Source organism: Petromyzon marinus, chromosome 5 (assembly GCF_048934315.1).
Source record: "Petromyzon marinus isolate PM22_M1 ecotype Great Lakes invasive population chromosome 5, UKy_Petmar_22M1.pri1.0, whole genome shotgun sequence".
Taxonomy (NCBI): domain Eukaryota; kingdom Metazoa; phylum Chordata; class Hyperoartia; order Petromyzontiformes; family Petromyzontidae; genus Petromyzon; species Petromyzon marinus.
This window is the reverse complement of record NC_133671.1, coordinates 9,293,098-9,316,761: the sequence shown is the minus strand read 5'-3', so window position 1 is coordinate 9,316,761 and position 23,664 is coordinate 9,293,098. Positions and strand designations below refer to the sequence as shown.

The following is a 23,664-nucleotide window of genomic DNA, read 5'->3' as shown; positions in this document are numbered from 1 at the left end:
ATATCGTGGCTCCGTCTCCACGGTGGTCGACCCTCTCTCAGCCGACGCTCTTTCTCATTTGGCTGTCGTTCGATCACCAAGCCTCACCCATTGGCAGGGGCGGAGCCAGGATTTTGACTTTGGGGGGGGGGGGCTGACTTCAATATTCTGAGATATCCAGTGTTGATGTTTTCCAATGGGGGCCACAAATGTATATAACAAATTTTATTGGATTTGAACGCGGAGTTTATTAATAGGTCGGAGCCGCTGATGTGGCTAATAAGTTCGATAAGTTCTAAAGGCTGCCGCTCAAGCAGCCTGCAGGACAGCACGAGGTGGCGGCCTGCAGGGCAGCACAAGGTGGTAGCCTGCAGGGCAGCACAAGGTGGCAGCCTACAGGGCAGCACACGAGGTGGCAGCCTGCAGGGCAGCACAAGGTGGCAGCCTGCAGGGCAGCACAAGGTGGCAGCCTGCAGCATTTTGCAGCAGCCGCCGCATATTCGGTTATCCCGATTACTGACTTTCCCAAAATTTCAGGGGGGGCTGAGCCCCCCCCCCCGTGGCTCCGCCCCTGCCCATTGGCCATCTACCCTTATCGCGGTGTTTCCTGCCCAAGCCCACTTAGACAAATTGCACGTACTTTTTTGTTTTTAATTTTTTGTTTAGTTATTAAACATTCATCCAGGAAAGGGCACTCTTTAAGATCTAGTTTACAAGATATCTCGGTATTGCAGTCGTACGTAATTACACTTGTATTCATGTTGAACTTATTTCGAACCATAGCCAATAATGCTAATCGGGGGTGCGGAATGTATTAATGATACAGTGAGGGAAAAAAAGTATTTGATCCCCTGCTGATTTTGTACGTTTGACCACTGACAAAGAAATGATCAGTCTATAATTTTAATGGTAGGTTTATTTGAACAGTGAGAGACAGAATAACAACAACAAAATCCAGAAAAACGCATGTCAAAATGTTATAAATTGATTTGCATTTTAATGAGGGAAATAAGTATTTGACCCCTCTGCAAAACATGACTTAGTACTTGGTGGCAAAACCCTTGTTGGCAATCACAGAGGTCAGACGTTTCTTGTAGTTGGCCACCAGGTTTGCACACATCTCAGGAGGGATTTTGTCCCACTCCTCTTTGCAGATCTTCTCCAAGTCATTAAGGTTTCGAGGCTGACGTTTGGCAACTCGAACCTTCAGCTCCCTCCACAGATTTTCTATGGGATTAAGGTCTGGAGATTGGCTAGGCCACTCCAGGACCTTAATGTACTTCTTCTTGAGCCACTCTTTTGTTGCCTTGGCCGTGTGTTTTGGGTCATTGTCATGCTGGAATACCCATCCACGACCCATTTTCAATGCCCTGACTGAGGGAAGGAGGTTCTCACCCAAGATTTGATGGTACATGGCCCCATCCATCGTCCCTTTGATGTGGTGAAGTTGTCCTGTCCCCTTAGCAGAAAAACACCCCTAAAGCATGTTTCCACCTCCATGTTTGACGGTGGGGATGGTGTTCTTGGCGTCATAGGCAGCATTCCTCCTCCTCCAAACATGGCGAGTTGAGTTGATGCCAAAGAGCTCCATTTTGATCTCATCTGACCACAATACTTTCACCCAGTTATCCTCTGAATCATTCAGATGTTCATTGGCAAACTTCAGATGGGCATGTATATGTGCTTTCTTGAGCAGGGGGACCTTGCGGGCACTGCAGGATTTCAGTCCTTCACGGCGTAGTGTGTTACCAATTGTTTTCTTGGTGACTATGGTCCCAGCTGCCTTGAGATCGTTCACAAGATCCTCCCGTGTAGTTCTGGGCTGATTCCTCACCGTTTTCATGATCATTGCAACTCCATGAGGTGAGATCTTGCATGGAGCCCCAGGCCGAGGGAGATTGACAGTTCTTTTGTGTTTCTTACATTTGCAAATAATCGCACCAACTGTTGTCACCTTCTCACCAAGCTGCTTGGCAATGGTCTTGTAGCCCATTCCAGCCTTGTGTAGGTCTACAATCTTGTCCCTGACATCCTTGGAGAGCTCTTTGGTCTTGGCCATGGTGGAGAGTTTGAAATCTGATTGATTGCTTCTGTGGACAGGTGTCTTTTATAGAGGTAACAAGCTGAGATTAGGAGCACTCCCTTTAAGAGTATGCTCCTAATCTCAGCTCGTTACCTGTATAAAAGACACCTGGGAGCCAAAAATCTTTATAATTGAGAGGTGGGTCAAATACTTATTTCCCTCATTAAAATGCCAATCAATTTATAACATTTTTGACATGCGTTTTTCTGGATTTTGTTGTTGTTATTCTGTCTCTCACTGTTCAAATAAACCTACCATTAAAATTATAGACTGGTCATTCCTTTGTCAGTGGGCAAACGTACAAAATCAGCAGGGGATCAAATACTTTTTTCCCTCACTGTACATGATTATGCGAACCTGCTCAGGACCGGTTCATGTAATCGTCACCTTTAACATCTGCCCATTTGTTATTGTGAAGTAACGTACGGTACAACCATCGCACGCCTCGTTTTGCGCAAACCCACACCAGGCTTTCTTGTACACTCCCAAGGAGAAGTCGTCGTAGTGAGGTCCCCACAACTGCGTCTCACTGCTGTACGGGAACCGAACTCATCGCTTCTTCTCTCTTGTGCGGATTTATTTTGCTGCCCAATTTTTTTTTGCTGTCACGCGACCACCGCCGTCTCTCCCCCCCGCTGCAAGCTGCGCGTTCACCGGGCGTGAACTCTGCGCCGTGTTTTCTCATCGGGGGTGAGCAGCGGGGTGGGGTGGGTGGGGGGAGAATAAACAGGCGACACTCACGTCCAGCGTGTTTTTCTTTTGCCTGGAGGTGTGGCGGATATAGAAGAGGGGGGGGGTGGGTCCGCTCAGGTGTTTTCGCTCAGGCGCAGTGACGGTTCCTTGTGCGCGCGTGCCCCGTGTGTACGTGGGGAGCGGTGGCGTAGTGGTTAGCGCACCGCGCTGCTAACCCGGCGACCCGAGTTCGAGTCCCGCTCATGGCACATACAGCAGTGACGATTATTTTAATCGGTCCTGGGCCCTCCCCGAGGTCGACTCGGCTGTCAAGAGTTGTACCTGGTGCGGTGTGTAAATATCGTCACTGGGGAGTCTTTGGCTTTGCACGTGTATTTCGGAAGGTGTGATTTTTTTTCGAGGTTGTGGCAAGTCAGCGCATTTCTTTCTGTTTGGGTGTGCGTTTGGGTGCACGTGTTTTTTGAGTGTGTGAATATGTGGAATTATAATAATAATGGTATTTGACAGCCCTTCGTCAACCCCACTGCTGGTGTTTATCAGAATCTTTATTTATCCTGGAGGAATTGGATGAGCTATGAAGCTCCTCATTTAAGGCGGTATCGACCGAGAGGAGGATCCCCATGACCGGTTCAGATATCACTTGCCACTTTTGTTAGCCGTGACCGGGAATCGAGCTCGGGTGGCAGGGTTCATAGTGCAGTTTGCTAACCACTGCACCACCACTATCCGTATTTTACATACACAGTAATAGACTCATGCATTGGTAGCGTGTCAATAACCAATGTGGACATCATGTTTATGCTCCTATACAAAGACAAAGATCCCCCTATAGCCTTTTACAGATTGTTGGGGAAAATGCTGTTAGCGTGCACCTATGAAGGCCGTCACAGGACACGTGGTGGTGGGTGGCCAACACCACGACCGCCTTTGTCTCCCTAGTGGCGATGTTTACACATCGCACCAGGTACTCGTTTGAGGCAGAGTCGACCTAGGGGAGGCCCAGGACCGGTTCATATAATCGTCACTGTTTTTGGCCGTGGCCAGGAATCGAACTCTCGTCACTGAATTCGGAGTGCATTGTGCAAACCCGCTGCGCCAATACTCCGTCTATGTTCTACGCGTCTTAAAATTAAATAATTGCACTTGTGTGTGTGTGAAAATCAAGTTATTGCATGTCCCTTAAAATGTAATCAGTGCGGCAGTGTACATTTTGATTTGTGTGCCGCATCATAATATAATTGTGTAGGTGTTTGCCTGAGGCTGTTGCAATGTCATTACTTATGCCATTGTGCTTTCCTTATGATGTGCTCTGTAACAATACCTCCCCTGAAAGCCCCTAGGCCCAGAATAAAAAAATGCCATGCGTTTGTTGTGCGGTGACGATCAAACCAAGCCCCTCTTGTGCCACGCTCTCACCTAAAAACTTGTCGGTTCTTGCTCCAAAAGTTTCCGAGGTGGATTTGTGTGTGTGTGTTTGTCTATTGATTTAGTTTGTATATGTGTGTGTGTGCGCTTTGGCGCCCGTGTGTGTGTGTGCAAATGTTTGCACACTATAAAGCACCTCCGTGCATTTTGAGTGCGAGCTCAGGTCAGCAGTGTTTTTGTGATGGTGAGAGGGTGTGTCAGTCACGTGGATATCTAGAGGGGGGTTTTTCGGTCACTTTTATATTGAAGGCACACGCTAAGAAGTGTTTCAACTCTCTGGTGTCTTTTGACATTTCCCGGCTGTGCCCCAGGAGAGGGCCCATTCGACATTCGCGTGCAACTTTGTGGCCGCTATCTCGTTATCCATCTCTTGCACAGGAGACTCTGTTAACAGTAACTCGCGGAATTTTGTGTGATTTAAAAAAAAAACATTTTCTTTTCGACGTCGTCGTCGTCGTCTCTGGCGTGGTGGCTTGCCGCTCATGCACCCGCGCACGCAAGCCATGCCCTCCTACAGGGTGGCCAGGATGTACACCTACAGGGTGTTCTGTTTCGTCAATTCCACGGTGAAGGTACGGGGGATTTGCTTTTATTATCACGCGCTTTTATTTAACTCGCGCTGTCTGTTGTTGTTGTTGTCGTATCCTCAAATCTTGTAACTCGATTTTTACCCACTTCCCAATGTGGTATCGACCGCAAACTTGTTTATACTTATGTCATACTGATGACAATAATATATTCTATCATTAAAAAAACACGTTTTAAAACATTCATTTATTTTCTATGTTACGTTTCGGCTTGGGTCTTATTGTCCACGCTCAACTCATGTTGGCTGTAAATCACAACGGCCCCCTTACGTTGTGGCAAGCTTCGGGGCCACTCCCTGGAGTCGTGGAGTTCTGCCATTACTCGTACAGTACATTTCATTTAAAGCGTGCTTTTTATTTGTTTTAACATTACTTATTTCTTTACGCAAATGGGTTTCGCGATGGCGCTTTGTTTGGTGTTGAGACCCACCGGGCGGCAGGCGCGGCAAATCACGGAAATTTGCGTCGCGGTTTTGAGTTTTTGCATCGCGTGTCGGTTCAAGCGGTTGTCAATTATTTGCAGCGTTTTTTTATAGCAAGAAGGCTCCCCCCCCTCCACCCCACGCTGTGTCGATCGTGGGGAGTTGTTTGGGTATACTTCACCACGCTGGTCAGTGTGTGTTGGTGAACCGGGCTGGGAATTTAACTTAATTGGCCAGGGTTCATAGCACAGCAGTGCACTAACCACTCTGCTGCTTCAGGCTGCCACCTGAGGTGGCTTTCCCAGGGCATTAAAAACCCTTTTTTTTAGGCAGCTGCTGTCCTTGGACATCTGTCAGTCTTCCCAGGAAATCAAGGCACTGGCTTTTACCCGTCGTGTGGTCAATAATAACAATGCACCACTCAAGACCACGTGTTGACATGCAGCTCTCCGCTCTGCTGGTATTCCCAGATTTTCTCGTTCACATAAATGCATCCGGGTTTTTTGTATTTCATAGATGGCAACTTGAGCGCCACTACTCACCATACCCGGATTCGTTGTACTGTACCCTATTGGTGTTAACACGTGCATGAAGAGTTAACGATGTTAATTCTCTGTAGATTTTAGTGTACGGACGCCGTGGCACTGCCACGTGTGTGTGTGTGATTTTGTTGTGTTTCCACTCGTGCGTGCTTTCACTTTGTAAGTAGATCCAAAGCCTTCCACCACATCAAATATCCTAGCCACATCCAACATCGGTGGCGAATATCCGAACCAGTCTAGGACCCTTAGGGTGACTCAGCCTAAAATGAATACCTGCTGTGGTGTGTAAACATCAGCACTCGGCAGACAAAGGCGGCCGGGTGTGGTATCAGCCACACCACCTCCTTGCGTGTTGTGCCGGCTTTTATCGGTGCTATTCACTAACAGCACTTGCCCTAATAGCCTAATAAAGGCGATAACGGGGGATTTTGCAGCGGTGCTTTAATGTTTAATGCACTACACTTTGATCCCGACTTCATGGCTATGTTACAAATCATCGCTATCAGTTATTGCGGTATTATAATTATTTGCGGGCTACCGCTAGGGTTGACTCAACTTCACGTGCGTGCGTGCGTGCGTGCCCAATATGATTCGTGTGCATCTTCACAGGGAAGGCGAAGGTGGCCTGGATGGGCGGTGCTGGTCGCACGACCCGTTCGTGCGCCATGCCAGCCTTTGCAGGCGCTTGCTGACTGAATGGTCATTGTCTCCTCTTGTGGCACTGTGTAGATAATGGAGCGACCGGAGGAGAAAGAAGTTCTATTGCCAACATCTCTGACACCTGACAAGGTTGCAGAGGTAGACACACATCCGCACTTATGAATGCCAGCACGGCACACGAGGGGGGGGTTGGGTGGCCAGCACCACGCCCCGGCCACATTAGTCTCCCCAGTGGCGATGTTTACCACACACCGCACCAGGACTTCATTTCAGGCTGAGTCGACCTAGGGGAGGCCCAGGACCGGTTCATAAAATCATCACTGGCGTTGGCAATGAGCAGGGATCGAAATCGGGTCCCCGGGCTTATAGAGCAGCGTGCTAACCACTGCACTACCGCTGGACATACACAGTCGCATGAACAGTCACCAATCGCCATTCGATAGTGGTGACATGACTAAGGGTCACTTTGAGGTTGCCACTTGAAGTGCGGAAGGCTCGCTGTCCAGGTGGTCACGGGACAGACTGAGCTGCCATGGGTTGGCTAACTGAGATGACTGGCAGATGCCCCCTTTTGTGGTGCCCACTATGCCAACTTCCCTGCGTCTTAGTTGCCTGGCGCTCCGCTCATTGTTGTGAGCGTCGCTCCTCTCGCCCTCCGTTGTTGCCCATGCTTTCTCCATTAACATTCACAAATGCATGTAGAGTAACATAATGTACATGTAATAAGTCACCTTCCCCCCCCAGCTCAGAGGTTTGATGAAATGTCACAACGTGGGGTCGTGATTTGATTCAAGAATCGATTCTTTGTTTTGCCTCGATGTTTATGTTGCGCTTGCATTGTTTGAGTCGGCTAATGTGACAGTCAACGCCCTACCCGGATGATTACCTTCTTTCAAAGATTGCCAAACATATTTATGGAAAGTGCTGTTAGTGAGAACCTATTAACGCCAGAATGGTTTACTTGAGGGTGGTGTGACCAGCATTATTTTAGGTTGAGTTAACCTAAACACGGAATGGCAAAATAAAATAATGCCTCCATCACATATTTGTCTCTCCACATGAAAAAAATATTTTTACAAATCCCATTGGCCGTACGGCCTTCTGGGAGTGTATCCTATAAACAGCACTGGTCCCTGACTCGCAAACTCTGGATCGATTTTAAACATTCACCGTATCATCAGCAGTCAGGCTTGCTTGAACCAATGCTCGTGAACTGCCCAACGTTTTGGTTCTATGATCACCTGATGTTAGCCGTGGCTGGGAATAGAACCCAGGTTTGTCAGGTTCGTAGCAGAGTGCACTCACCACTTCGCCACTGCCCCCCACATTAACATGCACACGCGCACGTGGCCACACACTGATTCACATACGTGCTGCCTGGTAACCCCACTTTGCATTATCCCCACTGTTCCGTGTTGCCTCCACTTTCTGTGTTACCTCCAACGTGTCCCATCTGCCCAGGCGGCACTGTGGTTAGAGCACTCAACCCGAAGTCAGAAAGTCACAAGTTCAAATCCAAATTGAGGGTACACTTGATGAACCCAGTATCAGTAGCCCATCTATTAGATCAAGTATAACCTTACCATAGTAATGTAGAATTTCCAACACATTACATCAGTTAAACAAAACAAAGTGAGGTGTCAATAACAGAGGTTTTTTTTGGTTAGATCACGTAAATATAAATATTTCTTTAAACCCGCCACCACACGAAACAGCCAATTAGTAAGGTTTTTCACCTAAACAAAACGTGCCAACCAGTTACAAGTTCAGCACACCAGTGTGTTGGAGAGTAAACTCACAACATTTACAATTCGAGTACGATCCTTCACTGGTAATTACAAGCCTCATTCGGCGACAACCAGAATTATGTAGAAATCCTCCTTTTTCGGTCTTAAATACAGGAGAAAATATGATGTCGTCACTGTGAATCAATCAGGTGCGAAGACCAGAGAGGAGTTAATGTTGTAGTCATATCAATTACAATGGATATCTATTATTTGAGTGAAGTGGCCGCATGGTTCAGGGTTAAGAGATCCTGAACTGCCACCACCACCACTTGGTTCATATCAAGAATTTTAGCCACCTGTGATTAAACTGGGTTCTCAAATTTAGCAAGCTGATGGTCTCAGCCTGGTCACCTATACCCATAGCCATGACCCTCATTACCTACCTCCATGTACCCCATAACCACTGTTACCCATTCATTACCCACGACTCCCATCACCCCCGCTAACCATTACCCATTACCTCTCTGACCATTGTTACCCATTACACATTACCCCCGTGACCCCCGTGGCCACTGTTACCCATTACCCCCCCATGACCCCTGTTACCCCGTAACCCCATAACCCGCATCAGGGCTCGGTCCGGGTGACCCTGCAGGAGACGGTAGAGCTGGAGCGCGGAGCAGGGCTGTGGGGTGGCCACGCCTTCACCTACCTGTGCCTGTGGTACGGGCTCAGCTTCTGCACGCTGGTGCTCAACAAGTACATCCTCTCGCTGCTGGGCGGCGAGCCCGCCACGCTGGGTACATACAGATGCACACACGCACCGCATGCGGATATGGGCGAGGATGCACTGCGTTTGTGTGCGAGTGGCTGGATAGGGGGGGCTAAACGATCGCGGTACGTGCTAGAGAAGAGATTGACTTCTGCGGTAACAGAAGTAATGTAGGACTGAGTGGACTTGCTGTTGACTGGTACCGGCAGTGTTCAGGTCGGCCTCTGTGGAGGAGACTCGTGAAGGACGCTCCTGGGAAGTTGGAAGCAGTCACCCTCCGTCAACAGTCGGGCGCAGAGGAGCGATGCTCACAATGATGAGCGTAGTGCCAGGGTGACTAAAACGCAGGGAGTTGGCATATTGGGGAGGACAGGTGGTGCATCTGCCAGTCATCTCGGTCAACCCACGACACCTGTAACCTTCTGCGAGTGAGCCATCGACACTTCAAGCCTCATCATGCACCTCGGCTAGCGCTAGCGCCGTGGAGACGTCACCGCTACTGAGTAGCGAACGGCGGCTGTTGTTGGAGGTGGGGGCATTTGTGGCGGTGCAGTGGTTGGCGCACTATGCGACTCACCCAGCGTCCTCAGTTTGACCCCTGGCCATGCCTACCATCAATGGCGAGAGATCTGAACCGGTCCCGGGCCTCCTCCTGGTCGATTAAGCCTTAAATAAATCCTTGGTGCAGTGTGCTAACATCAGCACTGGGGAGACAAAGGGGGCCAGGCGTGGTGGTGGCCACACCACCCCGTCGTGTGACGTCGCAGGGGGGTCGAGGTCAGATTCTCAATGTAGACACAGCAGGGTCGTCTTCCCCACTCGTGCGTCTCGAGTGCTGACTTGAATAGGCGCTCGCTAACAACACTTGCCTCAAGATTCTGTCTCGGCTCACAAAAGGGCTGTCCGAGATTTTCACGTGTGTGTGTTTTTTTGTGTGTGTGGAGAATGGTTGTGCAGCAGTTCGTGTGCTGAATTACGAATCCAGTGACCCGAGTTCGATTCCCGCTCACGGTCAACACTGTTGACGATTATCAGAACTGGTCCTGAGCCTCCCCTAGGTCGACTTTGCCTCAAATGAGTACCTGGGGCGGTGTTTAAATATTACTACCAGGGAGACAAAGGCGGCCAGGTCTGGCACTGGCCATCCACCACATTGTGTGCCGTGCCGGCCTTCATAGGTGCTCGCAAACAGCACTCGCCCCAACAGTCTGCTAAATGCTATACGGGGATCGTGGTCTTTATGGGAGTAGTGCTGACATGCACTGTGTGTATCATACTTCTGTGGGTGTGTGTAGGAGCGGTGCAGATGGTCTCCACGACGGTCATCGGCTTGATACAGATGTGCCTCCGGAAGTCTTCCCACAAGGACTTCCCCCCCAACTTCGTCTCCGCCATGACGCTCATGGGCGGCATGAGGTGCAGCGTCCTGTGGGGCAGTGCGAGCGGTCTCAGAATTTAGAATATTTATTTAGATTGAAGGAGGAATCCGATTAAATAAAATTTAAAAAAAATGTTTTACCAGGTAAGGCCCTATCAGCTCTACAGCTCTGTTTCAGAAGCGACCTGGCCTCAAATTATAACTCACGGAGGTGGCTTCTCGTGTGGAAATGTATAACAGCAAAATGCTCTAAACGCGTGATGTTGATTCTAAATGTGGAGGGAAAAACCGGGGGACCCGGAGAAAAATTCCACGCGACCACAGGGAGAACATGCAAACTCCAAATATATAGACGTCAGGGTCGGGATCGTACCCACTTCCTCCTACATACCACCTGCATACCAGGTGAGGTAGTTAACATCTCGCCACCACGAATCTTTTTTTCACATATGTCCAGTCGGGGCAGGTCAGCAGGTTACAACAACAAACAATCACAAAAATAATCGATAGAAGTGCAAAAATGAGAAAAGCTAATCAAGTCACGAAAAATAATAAACAGAGTATTAAAGTACAAATCACGTAAGTACATACATTCCTCATTGGTTTCTTCGGTAAAGTCACGTATGTAGAAATACAATAAAATTATATTAAAACAAAACAATCACGACGTTTCAATCACAACACAAGCGATCTTCATCAGGTGTCAAGAACAAATCGTGGAGGTAAATACAACAAGAAGATGAGAGATGAGAATTCAACAAACCTAAGAAACATGTGAAGCACAACCAGTCAGGCCAACAACACAGTTAGACACTTCCTGGCAGACCACGAATTTCAGAAGAGTGCTAAATTTCGTGTTCAACCTCTGGATTGCACAAACCGGCCCCCTCTCTCTCTCTCTCCTTGCTTCTCTGTCCGTTTTTCCTCCCTCCTTGCCTCTTGGTGTATCTGTATATGTATTTCTGCTGACTTTGTACCTCGTATTTGTTCACTCTATGCTGGTTTGTGCAATCCAGAGGTTGAACATGAAATTTAACACTCTTATGAAATTCGTGGTCCGCCAGGAAGTGTCTAACTGTGTTGTTGGCCTGACTGGCTGTGCTTCACATAATGTTTCTTAGGTTTGTTGAATTCTCGTCTCTCATCTTCTTGTTGTATTTACCTCCGTGATTTGTTCTTGACACCTGATGAAGATCGCTCGTGTTGTGATCGAAACGTCGTGATTGTTTTGTTTTAATATAATTTTATTGTATTTCTAAACACGTGACTTTACCGAAAAAACCAATGAGTAATTTTATGCAGTCACGAAAGCTTTAATTCTTTATTAATACATACATTCCTGCCGATTTTTCAACACTCAGTGCAAGCTTGGGCCAGGCAGTAAAACAACAACAAAAACAGTCCCAGACCACACCAAGACAACACACAACGTTAAACGCGGGTGCAGTGATGTTCCCTTATCGTTCTAGTCATCAGAGGCAGTGGTGGTGATGATGATGATAATTATGACTGTTTTGTTGTTGTTACAAGTGTATTGTTGCAGTGTTGATGGTCAGTTTGTTGTTGTCATTGTGGCTGTAGTTGTGCTACGGTTGTCCTGGTTCTCAAAAGTAGTGGTGATGACGACGACAATCACTGTGGCTGTTGTTGTGAGTGTATTGTGGTTGTTGCTTTGTTGTTGCAGTTGTGAGTAAGTGTATTGTTGTGGTTGTAGGTGTGCCACAGTGGTGCTGGGCCTTGTTTGTCTCAAGAACGTGGCGGTGTCGTTCGCTGAGACGGTGAAAAGTTCCGCACCGATCTTCACCGTTCTCATGTCACGCTTCATCCTTGGAGAGCACACCGGTACACAGCCTTGACACCCGGACACTCCTACACACCCTGCACACCCTGCACACCATACACAGCCTGCACACCGGTACACACCCTTGACACCCGGACACTCCCTACACACCCTGCACACCCTGCACACCCATACGCACCCTGCACACCATACACAGCCTGCACACCGGTACACACCCTTGACACCCGGACACTCCCTACACACCCTGCACACCCTGCACACCCTGCACACCATACACAGCCTGTACACCGGTACACACCCTTGACACCCGGACACTCCCTGCACACCCATACACACCCTCCACAACATACACAGCCTGCACACCATACACAGCCTGCACACTGGTACACACCCTGGACACCAGTACACATTTTGTACACCAGTACACACCCTACACACTATGCACACCAGTACACTCCCTGCACACCCATACACACCATACACACCGGTACACACCCTGCAAACGGTACACACCCTGCACACTAGTACACACCCTGCGCTCACTGCACATATGTTTGTGCAGTAAGCAGGAACCAGGATGAGTCCATTAATTACTCAGCACGGCACGGTCATAAATGTGTACTGATCCCACGTGCCTCTGGGAGCCCCATATATGGAGATGGCTTTAACCTTTACACTATGGAGGGAACGATAATTCTAAGGGAATGATCATTCAAACCTGTAACTGAAGAGAAAACCAAAACAACAGAAACATGAACACAAAGATGTGCATATACTTAGCTCTTTCGGTAAAGTCACGTTGAAGGGAAACAATAAAATATATATAAAACAATAAAAATTCTCACGACGTTTCGACCATAACACAAACGGTCATCATCAGGTGTGAAAAACCAACGGTTATGGTCGAAACGTCGTGAGAATTTTTATTGTTTTATATATATTTTATTGTTTCCCTTCAACGTGACTTCACCGAAAGAGCTAAGAATATGAATTACTGCAGTCACGAAAGCTTCAAATCAAAACAAAGATGTGCAGTTAAATCTCCATGGTTTAACCACAGGGGCGGTTGACAGCTGGATCCTCACCCCATGTGAAGTCCAGGTCAAGTTTATTTTGTTCAACCAGATGAAAACTCAAGAAAATCAGGACGAGTCTCATTTGCAAGAGTGACCTTGGTGCAAGAGTTACCATGTGCGCGTGTGTGCTCCCTAACGGCACTTGCCCCAACAGTCTATTTAGGCTATACGGGGCACACTTGTGTGTGCGTGTGCCTGTGCACGGTGCACTACAAAGCCGCCGACCCGGGTTCAATTCCCGCTCACGGTCAACACCGGTGACGATTATCTGAACCGGTCCTGGGCCTCCCCTAGGTCGACTCACCCTCAAATGTGTACCTGGGGCGGTGTGTAAACAACAACACCCGTCATCCGTCACGAAGTGGCGGTGAGGTCACCATGGCGCCTGTGCCAGGCTAGGTGCACTTCGAGGCTACGTGAAAACATTACCACAAGCCAAACGTCCTGACCACCCACCCCCTGGTGTGCCGTGCTGGTCTTGGTAGGTTCTCGCTAACAGCACTTGCTCCTACAGTCTGTTAAGCGTATGCGGGTGATCTTTGTGCGTGCAGGCTGGCGGGTGTCCGCGTCGCTCATGCCCGTCATGCTGGGCCTGTCCATGTGCACAGCCACCGAGGTCGGATTCAGCTCGCTGGGTTTCAGTGCTGCCCTCTCCACCAACATCGTTGACTGGTACCTCTCTCTCCCGTCTCTCTCTCCCCCCTCTCTCCTCACACACCTCTCTCCCACCTCTCTCCCACCTCTCTCCCACCTCTCTCCCACCTCACACACTTGCTCACCTCTCTCACCTCACACACCTCACATACCTCTCTCACCTCTCTCACCTCACACACCTCACATACCTCTCATACCTCTCTCACCTCACACACCTCTCTCACCTCTCTCACCTCACACACCTCACACACCTCTCATACCTCTCTCACCTCACACACCTCTCTCACCTCTCTCACCTCACACACCTCACACACCTCTCATACCTCTCTCACCTCACACACCTCTCTCACCTCTCTCACCTCACACACCTCACATACCTCACACACCTCACACACCTCACACACCTCACATACCTCTCTCTCTCCTCACACACCTCACACACCTCTCTCACCTCACACACCTCACACACCTCACACACCTCACACACCTCTCTCACCTCACACACCTCACACACCTCACACACCTCTCTCACCTCACACACCTCACATACCTCACACACCTCTCTCACCTCTCTCACCTCACACACCTCACACACCTTACACAACTCACACACCTCTCTCACCTCTCTCACACCTCACACACCTCACACAACTCACACACCTCACACACCTCACACACCTCACACACCTCTCTCACCTCACACACCTCACACACCTCACACACCTCTCTCACCTCACACACCTCACATACCTCACACACCTCTCTCACCTCTCTCACCTCACACACCTCACACACCTTACACAACTCACACACCTCTCTCACCTCTCTCACACCTCACACACCTCACACAACTCACACACCTCACACACCTCACACACCTCTCTCACCTCACACACCTCACATACCTCACACACCTCACATACCTCACACACCTCTCTCTCTCCTCACACACCTCACACACCTCTCTCACCTCTCTCACCTCTCTCACCTCACACACCTCACACACCTCACACACCTCTCTCTCCTCACACACCTCTCCCACCTCACACACCTCACACAACTCACACACCTCACACACCTCACACACCTCACACACCTTTCTCTCCTCACACACCTCTCTCACCTGACACACCTCTCTCTCCTCACACACCTCACACACCTCACTCACCTCACACACCTCACACACCTCACACACCTCACACACCTTACACAACTCACACACCTCACTCACCTCACACACCTCACTCACCTCACACACCTCACACACCTCTCTCTCCTCACACACCTCACACACTTCTCTCTCCTCACACACCTCTCTACCACCTCACACACCTCACACACCTCTCTACCACCTCACACACCTCACACACCTCACTCACCTCACACACTTCACACACCTAACTCACCTCACACACCTCACACAACTCACACACCTCACACACCTCACACAACTCACACACCTCACACACATCACTCTCCTCACACACCTCTCTCTCCTCACTCACCTCACTCTCCTCACTCACCTCACTCTCCTCACTCACCTCACACACCTCATACACCTCACTCTCCTCACACACCTCTCTCACCTCACACACCTCTCTCCCACTTTCCACACCTATCCCCCACCTTTCACATCTCTTGCACCAGCTACACTTCGTCAATGCCACCGGCTCCCGGGGGTGCAGTGGCGAAATGTGGTCGGCACGAGCCCCAGTGCAAGTGTAGTGACATCGGGGTTGTCACTGTACGGTGCCGGCACGGAAGAGCCGTGGCGTGCGATGCACCGTCATCGCGTACACCACGTGGTGGGTGTAGTACCAGCTCTAGCGGGGCTTGGAGAGCGCTGGGATAGCGCAGGCACGATGCATGGCGTGCTGTGCGGGCTCCCACGAGGGGGAGAGTGTCAGCCCAAGGACAGGGTTACCCCGGGCCATGGCACTCTGGTTGACGCTGCAGACACGTGATCTAAAGTGTCCACAGAGAGGCCCCCAGGTAGGGGGACTAGGGGGTGATCACGTGTCCAGGGAGAGCTCTCGGGAGAGACCGAGGGGAAGCTATAAGGCTCCAGAAGGTGGGTGGGGCCAGGGGCGGAGCGGCCCCGACCCGTGGGGGGATATAAGGCGGGTCCCTGAGAGGGACCGGGGTCGCTGCATTCTACAAGCTGGAAGCTCCACGTCCACCAGCTGAATCTCTACGTCTCAAGCTGGAAGCTCTACGTCCTAGGAGGCAAACACGTGGTCGTGGACTCGAGTGAGGCCCGACCCTTCGTAGCAGTAACTCCTCTGTATAGCGTAGTTAGCTGGGTGATCACCACCCCGGGCTGTATCTGGTGAAGGGGCAGTTACCCCTTCGTGTTACGTGTTACAAATAAATGTGTTGCCTCTAAAAAGGAACGTCTACGACTCAGTTACACTCACTACACAAGGACTAAAAAGGGGTCCCCTTGTCCATTTTCCCCCCGTCACTGCAGGGGCCAAGCAATGAGAAATATCGATTTAGTGCAGTTTCTGCAGTCACTGCTGCTGCAACTAGGCGGCGCTGCAGTCAAAATTGTTGCTCTTGAAAGTGCTGTGGTTGAGGTTGTCGAGTAGCTCAGGTGATTGTGCTGCTTGCCGGGTATTGCGCAACAGGCCAGCGTGCCTGCCGCTCAGCCAGTTTGCAGGGCGGTCGAGGTAAGATTCCCAATGTAGACACAACCGGGTCGCCTGACCCACTCGTTGCTTCTCGAGTGCAAACTTAATAGGCGCTCGCTAACAACACTTGCCTCAAGATTGTGTCTCGGCTCAACAGGAAATTTTGTCCTAGGTTTTCCTGTGGTTTTTTTTTGTCTGTGGGGAATGGTTGTGCAGCAGTTGTTTTGCCAAATTACGAATACAGTGACCCAAGTTCGATTCCCGCTCACGGTCAACGCTGGTGACGATTATCTGAACTGGTCCTGAGCCTCCTCTAGGTCGACTTTGCCTCAAATGAGTACCTGGGGCGGTGTGTAAATATTACTACTAGGGAGACAAAGGCGGCCAGGTGTAGCGCTGGTCATCCAGCTCTACACCTGGCCGCTTTTTGACATTGAGTTAGTGGGTGTGTGTATAGTGGAAATGGGAGAGTGGCTAACGGTGTTTCACATGTGCCTCTGTGTGCAGTTTACAGAACGTGTTCTCCAAGAAGCTTCTGAGTGGTGACAAATATCGATTTACGTGAGTAGCACACATGCTCAAACCCATGCCATTCACACGAGCATGCGCGCACATATTCACAACAACCACCATTCACTTGTGCCAGGCTAGGTGTATTTTGAGCTCACGTTAAGTGTCGAAGGCCAACTGGCAGGAGGTCACGGCACAGGCCCAGTTGCCAAGGGTTGACTGACATGACTGACGGACGTCCACCCCACTGCGCTAACGTTCTGCTTTTTAGCCGCCCGGCCTTCTGCTTGTTGTTGTGAGCATCGACGCTCCACTCGTGTTGGAGGACGACTGCCTCCGAGTGCACAGTAGCGTACTTCACGAGCCTCCTCCATGAGGCAGATCTTGACACTGCTGGTACCAGTCTTCGGCAGGTCCACTCAGCTCCACATCCTCATGTACTACATCAGCCCATCTGTTCTCTAGCCAGTGCCATACATCGTTTAGCCCCCTCTATCCGGCCCAACAGAAACCGCTTGGGAAAGAGGTGGCTGGGCATGCAGGTTACATGACCCAGCAACGCAGCCATGCTTGCCATATACATACGTACTGTTACACAAGCACACTTTCATGTAACGAGCATGGGCTGAATGGACACGTGTAATGGTCTGCACACTGGACTTCCAATGCAGGTCACCAGTTCGATCTCCCGGTGCGGAAGTTGAAACAATGGGACAAGTTTCTTGAACTCCACTTCTGTCTACCCAGCAGTGTAACTGGGCACACCACAGTTAGTTAATTAGCAGGTTGCGTACGGTGGAGCAAAGTGTGGGTTATCCTACCTTTTCCAAGACGTCTGGACCGGTTCAGACAAATATCTGAACTGGTCCTGTGCCTTCCCCTAGATCGACTCAGCCTGAAATGGGTCCCCATTGCGGTGTGCAAACATGAGTACCGGGGAGACAAAGGCTGGCCACTCACCCCCCTTGTGTGCCGTGTCAGCCTTCATAGGTGCTTGCGAATGGCATTTTCCCTCCACATTCTGCCAAAAGGCTGCTACACAGAGGATCTTTGTCTCATCATGTGGGTGTCCGTGTGGGTGTGTGTGCAGGCCTGCGGAGTTGCAGTTCTATACGAGTGGAGCCGCCGTGTTGATGATGATCCCTGCCTGGTTGCTCATGACGGTACAGCACTCATGTTCTCTCCACCCAGAGTCTGCGTGTGTGGGTATATGTGGTGTGTGCAGGACATGGTGTGGTATGATGTGCGCTATGGTGTGTAATATACGTGAAGTATTCGGTGCGTGCGTGCGTGCGTGTGTGTGCAGGACATGTTGCGAGCGGTAGTGCAGCGGTTAGAGCCCTGTGGTACGAACCCGGCGACCCGAGTTCGATTCCCGCTGACAATTTTCTGAACCGGTCCTGGGCCTCCACCAGGTCGACTTAACCTCAATTGAGTACCTGGTGTGGTGTGTAAACATCGCCACTAGGGAGATAAAGGCGGCTGGGAATGGTAGTGGCCACACACCTTTGTGTGCCGTGACGGCCTTCGTAGGTGCTCGCTAACGGCACTTGCCTCCACATTCTGCTGAAGGCTACACAGGGGACCTTTGGTGTGTGCAGGACATGGTGTGACGTATTCAGTGTGTCTGTCTGCAGGACAGTGTGTAGTATGGTAGGGGTGGGTGTTATGCATTAGGAGCTACGTATATGTGGTGTGTGCAGGACATGGTGTGGCTCGCCGTGCCCATCACGCCAGACCTGGCTGGTCTCCTCGTGACTGACGGAGCTCTCTTCCATGCACAGAGCGTGTGCGCGTTCGCTCTCATGGGATACATCTCCCCCGTCACGTTCAGGCAGGCTCAACATGGACATACCCCGCACACATGCACCATGCATCCATCACACATGCATCACACACCGTACTACACCAACACATACCACACATACCACGTAACTCACATACAACGCACATAAAACGACACAACACACTGCCCACACGATACACAGGCCTTCCCTGACCACCAACACACAATTCGCAAAAGCACATCCACCCATGTCAATGCGTTTGCCCATGCCCGTGTGCATCTGCATGTCCATGCACTCATTTATTTGTGTACCTAAATGTGTACCTGTGTGGATTTGTGTGCCCTTGCAAATGTGTCTTTGTGTACCTGTGTTTATATGAGTACATCCGTGTGTAACCAAGTGTACCTGTGTATTCTAGGTGTATCAATATACGCGCGTTTCCGTGTACACCAATGTGTTGATGTGTGTAATCGGGTGTGCCCCTGTTTATCCATGTGTACGTATGCCTGTCGTTGATCTCGTGTGTTTTCCCTGTGCATCCACGCATGTTCCCGCGAGCAGCGTTGCGAGCACCATGAAGCACGCGCTTTCCATCTGGCTCAGCGTGCTCGTGTTCGGGAACCCTGTGAGCGTCGTCTCCGCCGCGGGCAGCGCCCTCGTCGTGGGTGGGGTCGCGCTCTACAGCCACGCTCGTGCTCACGGGGGGCACGGGGTCACGGCGGCCATGCACGCGACGCACGGCACGCAGGGAACGCACGGCGCGCCCGGCAACGCTTGCAAGCAGATTAACGTGCAGACGCAAACACACACACACGCGTTGTGATCGGGGCCAGCAGTCGGCCCTCCCGTTTCCTGGCAGTGATGCCCTCCTTATGATCCCACGGTGAGCTTGGGGATCAACACGATAAGACGGATGGTAAATTTTGATCAGGCGTAGGCAGAGAGGAGGTTATGAACACCTCGCTTTTACTGGCCACGCGCTGGAGGCAAAAGCCTTTTTGCTACTGGCCATATCGACCTTATAGTAGCCACGCCTCTGCCGACGACGCAGCTATTGGCTCAGCAAGGAGGGGCTCCCACAAGTCTTTAACAATTGGGTCCCTATTGTGGAACACAACAGAGTGTTTGATTGAATGGAAGTGCCTGGAAGTTTGACCATTTTCCTTCCAGTTATTGTGTCACAGTGAGACACAAGTCATTAAATCCCAGGAGTTTGATTCACTGGTGGACTATCCATCCGTATCGTGTATAATAATGATACGTCAACGAATCAAAATATCTCTTGTAGTAATTTGGAGCCATCCTCGTCTGTGATGACCCTGGGTTGTTGGTGGAAATTTCACATTTCTGTTACGCAAGTCGCGTTCTCATGGGACAACCACCACTGTTGAGTTCCTGCAGGGTTGTACGAAGTTTACTGACCACGGCAGGATGATGGGTTGACTTGATACTTTACCACACGATTTTAGCTCGGAAACCTGCTTGTAAATTGGACACACTAACTACTGTGCTGGCTGATTGATGTATATACAATTGCGATTTTTTTGTACATAAATTGAAGATACCTCTATATGGTTTGCGAGCACATGTCAAAACACCACGCCAGAAAAAGTGTGGGGTTCAATTCTTAGGGCCTGGCAGTGACATTTTACAGATGGTCTTCACAACGAGTGGCAACTTCACACAAACATGAGTTTGAGAATGGGGTTCAAACAATTCACCTACATCCCTGAGATTGAAAGAAATACTGCAGCTTTAGCAGTAAAAAAAAACTGAAGGTCATGGGAAAAATATACTGTACCTGTAAACTAACATCCCCCAATGTATGTGTTTGTATATGTGTCTTAATGCCAGTAAATGTTAGTTATACATGGTGCTAATGTGGTTTAAGAGCCTTGGCCTTGTGGAATTAAATAACGCCCCACCCTGTAGAATCGGCACCTTTGTTGTAAATATCAGTATTAATGTCAATGCCATTCTTATGCGCCTGTGTGTGTGTGTGGTGGGAAGTAGTAACATCGTCGTTCACTCACCACACCCTAATTCTTGCAACTCGAATTTGAATCCGAGCCATAACGGACACCAGTGGCATGGGGATTTGAAACCTGTCCTTGGCTTCCTCCTCTAGGTTGACTCAGTTTTTAACGGGTACTGCACCTGCTGTGGTGTTGAGATCATCAACATCGAGTTGCTTTTCATTTCAGGCTGTGGTGACCTCGGGAAAGGGTGGTCCATCCCGTATTCACATACCAATTCTCCCGAGCTGTCTATGTGTGTGCGTGTGATTGCATATTTGAATATGTATATATCATACATTGTAAAGATTTTACCTTGCAGTCGGGGCAAGTGCGTTTAGCTGTCACTTATTCTAAAATGTAATATATATAATCACAAAGTACTTATGTACAAGTCTCGTTAAGGTGTACTGTGAAGATAATTTAGAATCAAGTCTTAAGGAAATAGAATATTGTGTTACGTTAACACAACTTTGTCTAAACCGTGTGCTCGATGCATTACAGCTACACCACTTAAACATCTCAATTAAGCATCAATCTTAATTCAGGGACTAGTTTCTTCAGAAATGCGTCCACGTTTCCTGTTGTAACTTGGCGGCAAACTTGTCTTTCTTAATTCTATGATTTTAGTTGCGTTCATACTTTTCTGGTGAACGTGTAATAGCTTTTTCATGTGTTACAAAGCAGAATTTTACGTGCGTGTGCAATATTTGGTAACCAGACTTAGACCAACCCCATACAAAATCTTGACTTAAAGCTTTCGTGACTGCAGGAATTCATATTCTTTGGGTCTTTCGGTAAAGTCACGTAGATATAACAATAAAATAATAAAAATAAAGTGAATAAAAAGTCATAAAAATATCATGTTTTGATCGCAACTGATGACGATTGCTTGTGTTGCGATCGAAACGTGATATTTTTATTATGTTTTATTCACTTTATTTTTATTATTTTATTGTTCTATCTACGTGACTTTACCGAAAGACCGAAAGAATATCAACTCCCTACACTTGAGACAGACCAACAGAAAACTTCATACCCCCGGTAACAACCTGCTTCAATAGCTGGTGGCTGAAATGATATTGGCTGAGTGCTTTTGGCCACAGCCATTCAAAGCCACCCAGTCACATGCTGAACGTTAATTTTAATATCAACCTATGCTTTGTGGGACCACGTGTCAAAACGAAAAATGCAGGAACTTGATTTGGAGAAGAAAAAAACCATACACATGCAAGTAAAGGTGTAAAAACATAATCTAATAATTTTGCAAGCTGCGTCTTTTCAAATATCCTATTGTTTGCAATTGCTCATTACATTGCCAACGTGGGTGTACGAATTGTAATTATTTGATGCCAAAACATGTTTTGCATTACAATGTTGGTTTATTACGTTACAAATGTATAAAGTGATTACTGTGTTTTTTGTTATACCTGATGAATCAAAAGGGCACAAAGCAGATGGGCCAACGTGCCCTATGTTAAGCAGAATTTTTTCAAGCGCGCGGTGTACCATATTTTACAGATATGTTCGGGAGATGACGATGCATCCCTAACTTGTGCACAGTGTCAATCTTGCAGAATATAAATATGGTCAGACACCTGCAAGGTTATATGAGGCACTCCCAAATAAGCATGTTTGTGGTGACATAATCTCATTTGGCATTCTTGAATGAGTTGTAGAAATTCCACATTCCCATGGTGGAGACCAGTCTACTTGTAGAATGACCACTATAACTTCCCACAAAATGAGTCTTTATTTTGTTGGCCCTGGAGATATGATGAACGGCTGGGTTGATCTCAAACCTGGATATATTGCGAGTGATATCCTCTGGCAATTGCGCCATGTGGCTGGATATCATGAGAAAATGGGCACAGATTTCTTCGCCGTTTCATAAATTCTGAATTGTACAAATCTAAAGAGTTTACAAGTAATGACAAGCACCCATGTAGTTTCTCGCTTTGTTTTAAGGGTCATGAAACAAAAAAACTAGGATGGTATGCGCACCTGCTTGCATGGGACCCAGATTCAGCACCCACTCGCTGGATTGCACGTCCACAGATTGTGGGCATCTAATGCACATACACCATCATCACCGCAGCTCTTGATGCTAGACCTCGTCATTCAGACTCCCATCCCTGTGTGGGCCGTTAACCCAACCTCTCGGTTTGAAGGTTGAGGAGTGAGCCTGTAGAGATGGGCAGTCTTCACTACATGCATTGGCAGTAGTGGTTTTGTAATGTCTGTAAAACTGCGATGTTTGAGTTGAAATAAAAGCTTTTTTTTATCATTCCCGAGTTTCCTTGATGGGTCTATGGGGTTCTGCAATGTGGTGATAGAGAATACATGCGAAATTAAAATTGTTGCATCATCCATTGTCCATTGCTGAAGGCCTTCCCACATCACCATCTCACATGGTCCAATCCTGCTACCTTCCATCTCACTCCTGCACATCAACCGATGTCATTGCTGCATCTCCACAGTTGTAAATTTTGAATACGTTCGCTTCTTAGGCTGTCATTCCATCACCAACATCATGCATAAGCCAAATGTAAGCTATAGTCACAATTCAATTACAGGAATGTGTTGTGCCAATTAAATGAACATACGTGATATCACCTGAGCTCAGTGATGCATGTGCATGGTAGCTCCACGTGAGGTAAGGAAATTATTACAACTTCTTGTGATCTCTCTCACAATATCCCTTTGGGAATTTCTACTTTATACAGTGAAACCAACTCCGAGAGTGCACTTAACGCTTCGAGCTGGTCCATTTCGTCTTAAGACCTGGCAATGCCCTCTTGTGGCCGATCCTGATATTTCACGTGGATGTAGGTTTTTTTCGTGTGGGCCACACATTGTCTTCTGCCATCTAAAAACACTAGAGAGAGGGACAGAGTGAGCTTAATCGGAATAGAACAGA

At 48.8% G+C, this 23,664-nt stretch overlaps 1 protein-coding gene across 4 annotated transcripts in view; it reads left to right on the top strand.

The window, feature by feature from the left end:
* Positions 1-23,033, top strand: part of SLC35E2B (solute carrier family 35 member E2B) — a 38,600-nt gene extending 15,567 nt beyond the window's left edge. For 3 of the 4 annotated variants that reach the window (XM_076061282.1, XM_032946883.2, XM_076061270.1), the window contains 9 exons: positions 6,461-6,529; positions 8,750-8,918; positions 10,186-10,306; positions 11,983-12,110; positions 13,697-13,817; positions 16,940-16,993; positions 18,033-18,105; positions 18,646-18,776; positions 19,291-23,033. In XM_076061282.1, coding sequence (XP_075917397.1) covers positions 6,464-6,529; positions 8,750-8,918; positions 10,186-10,306; positions 11,983-12,110; positions 13,697-13,817; positions 16,940-16,993; positions 18,033-18,105; positions 18,646-18,776; positions 19,291-19,552 — 1,125 coding nt within the window. In that variant the 5' untranslated portion in view covers positions 6,461-6,463 and the 3' untranslated portion in view covers positions 19,553-23,033. Of the gene's footprint in view, positions 1-4,256; positions 4,753-6,460; positions 6,530-8,749; positions 8,919-10,185; positions 10,307-11,982; positions 12,111-13,696; positions 13,818-16,939; positions 16,994-18,032; positions 18,106-18,645; positions 18,777-19,290 lie in introns of those variants that run through there. The other variant, XM_032946880.2, reaches the window with a different exon arrangement.
* The last annotated feature ends 631 nt before the right edge of the window (positions 23,034-23,664 follow it).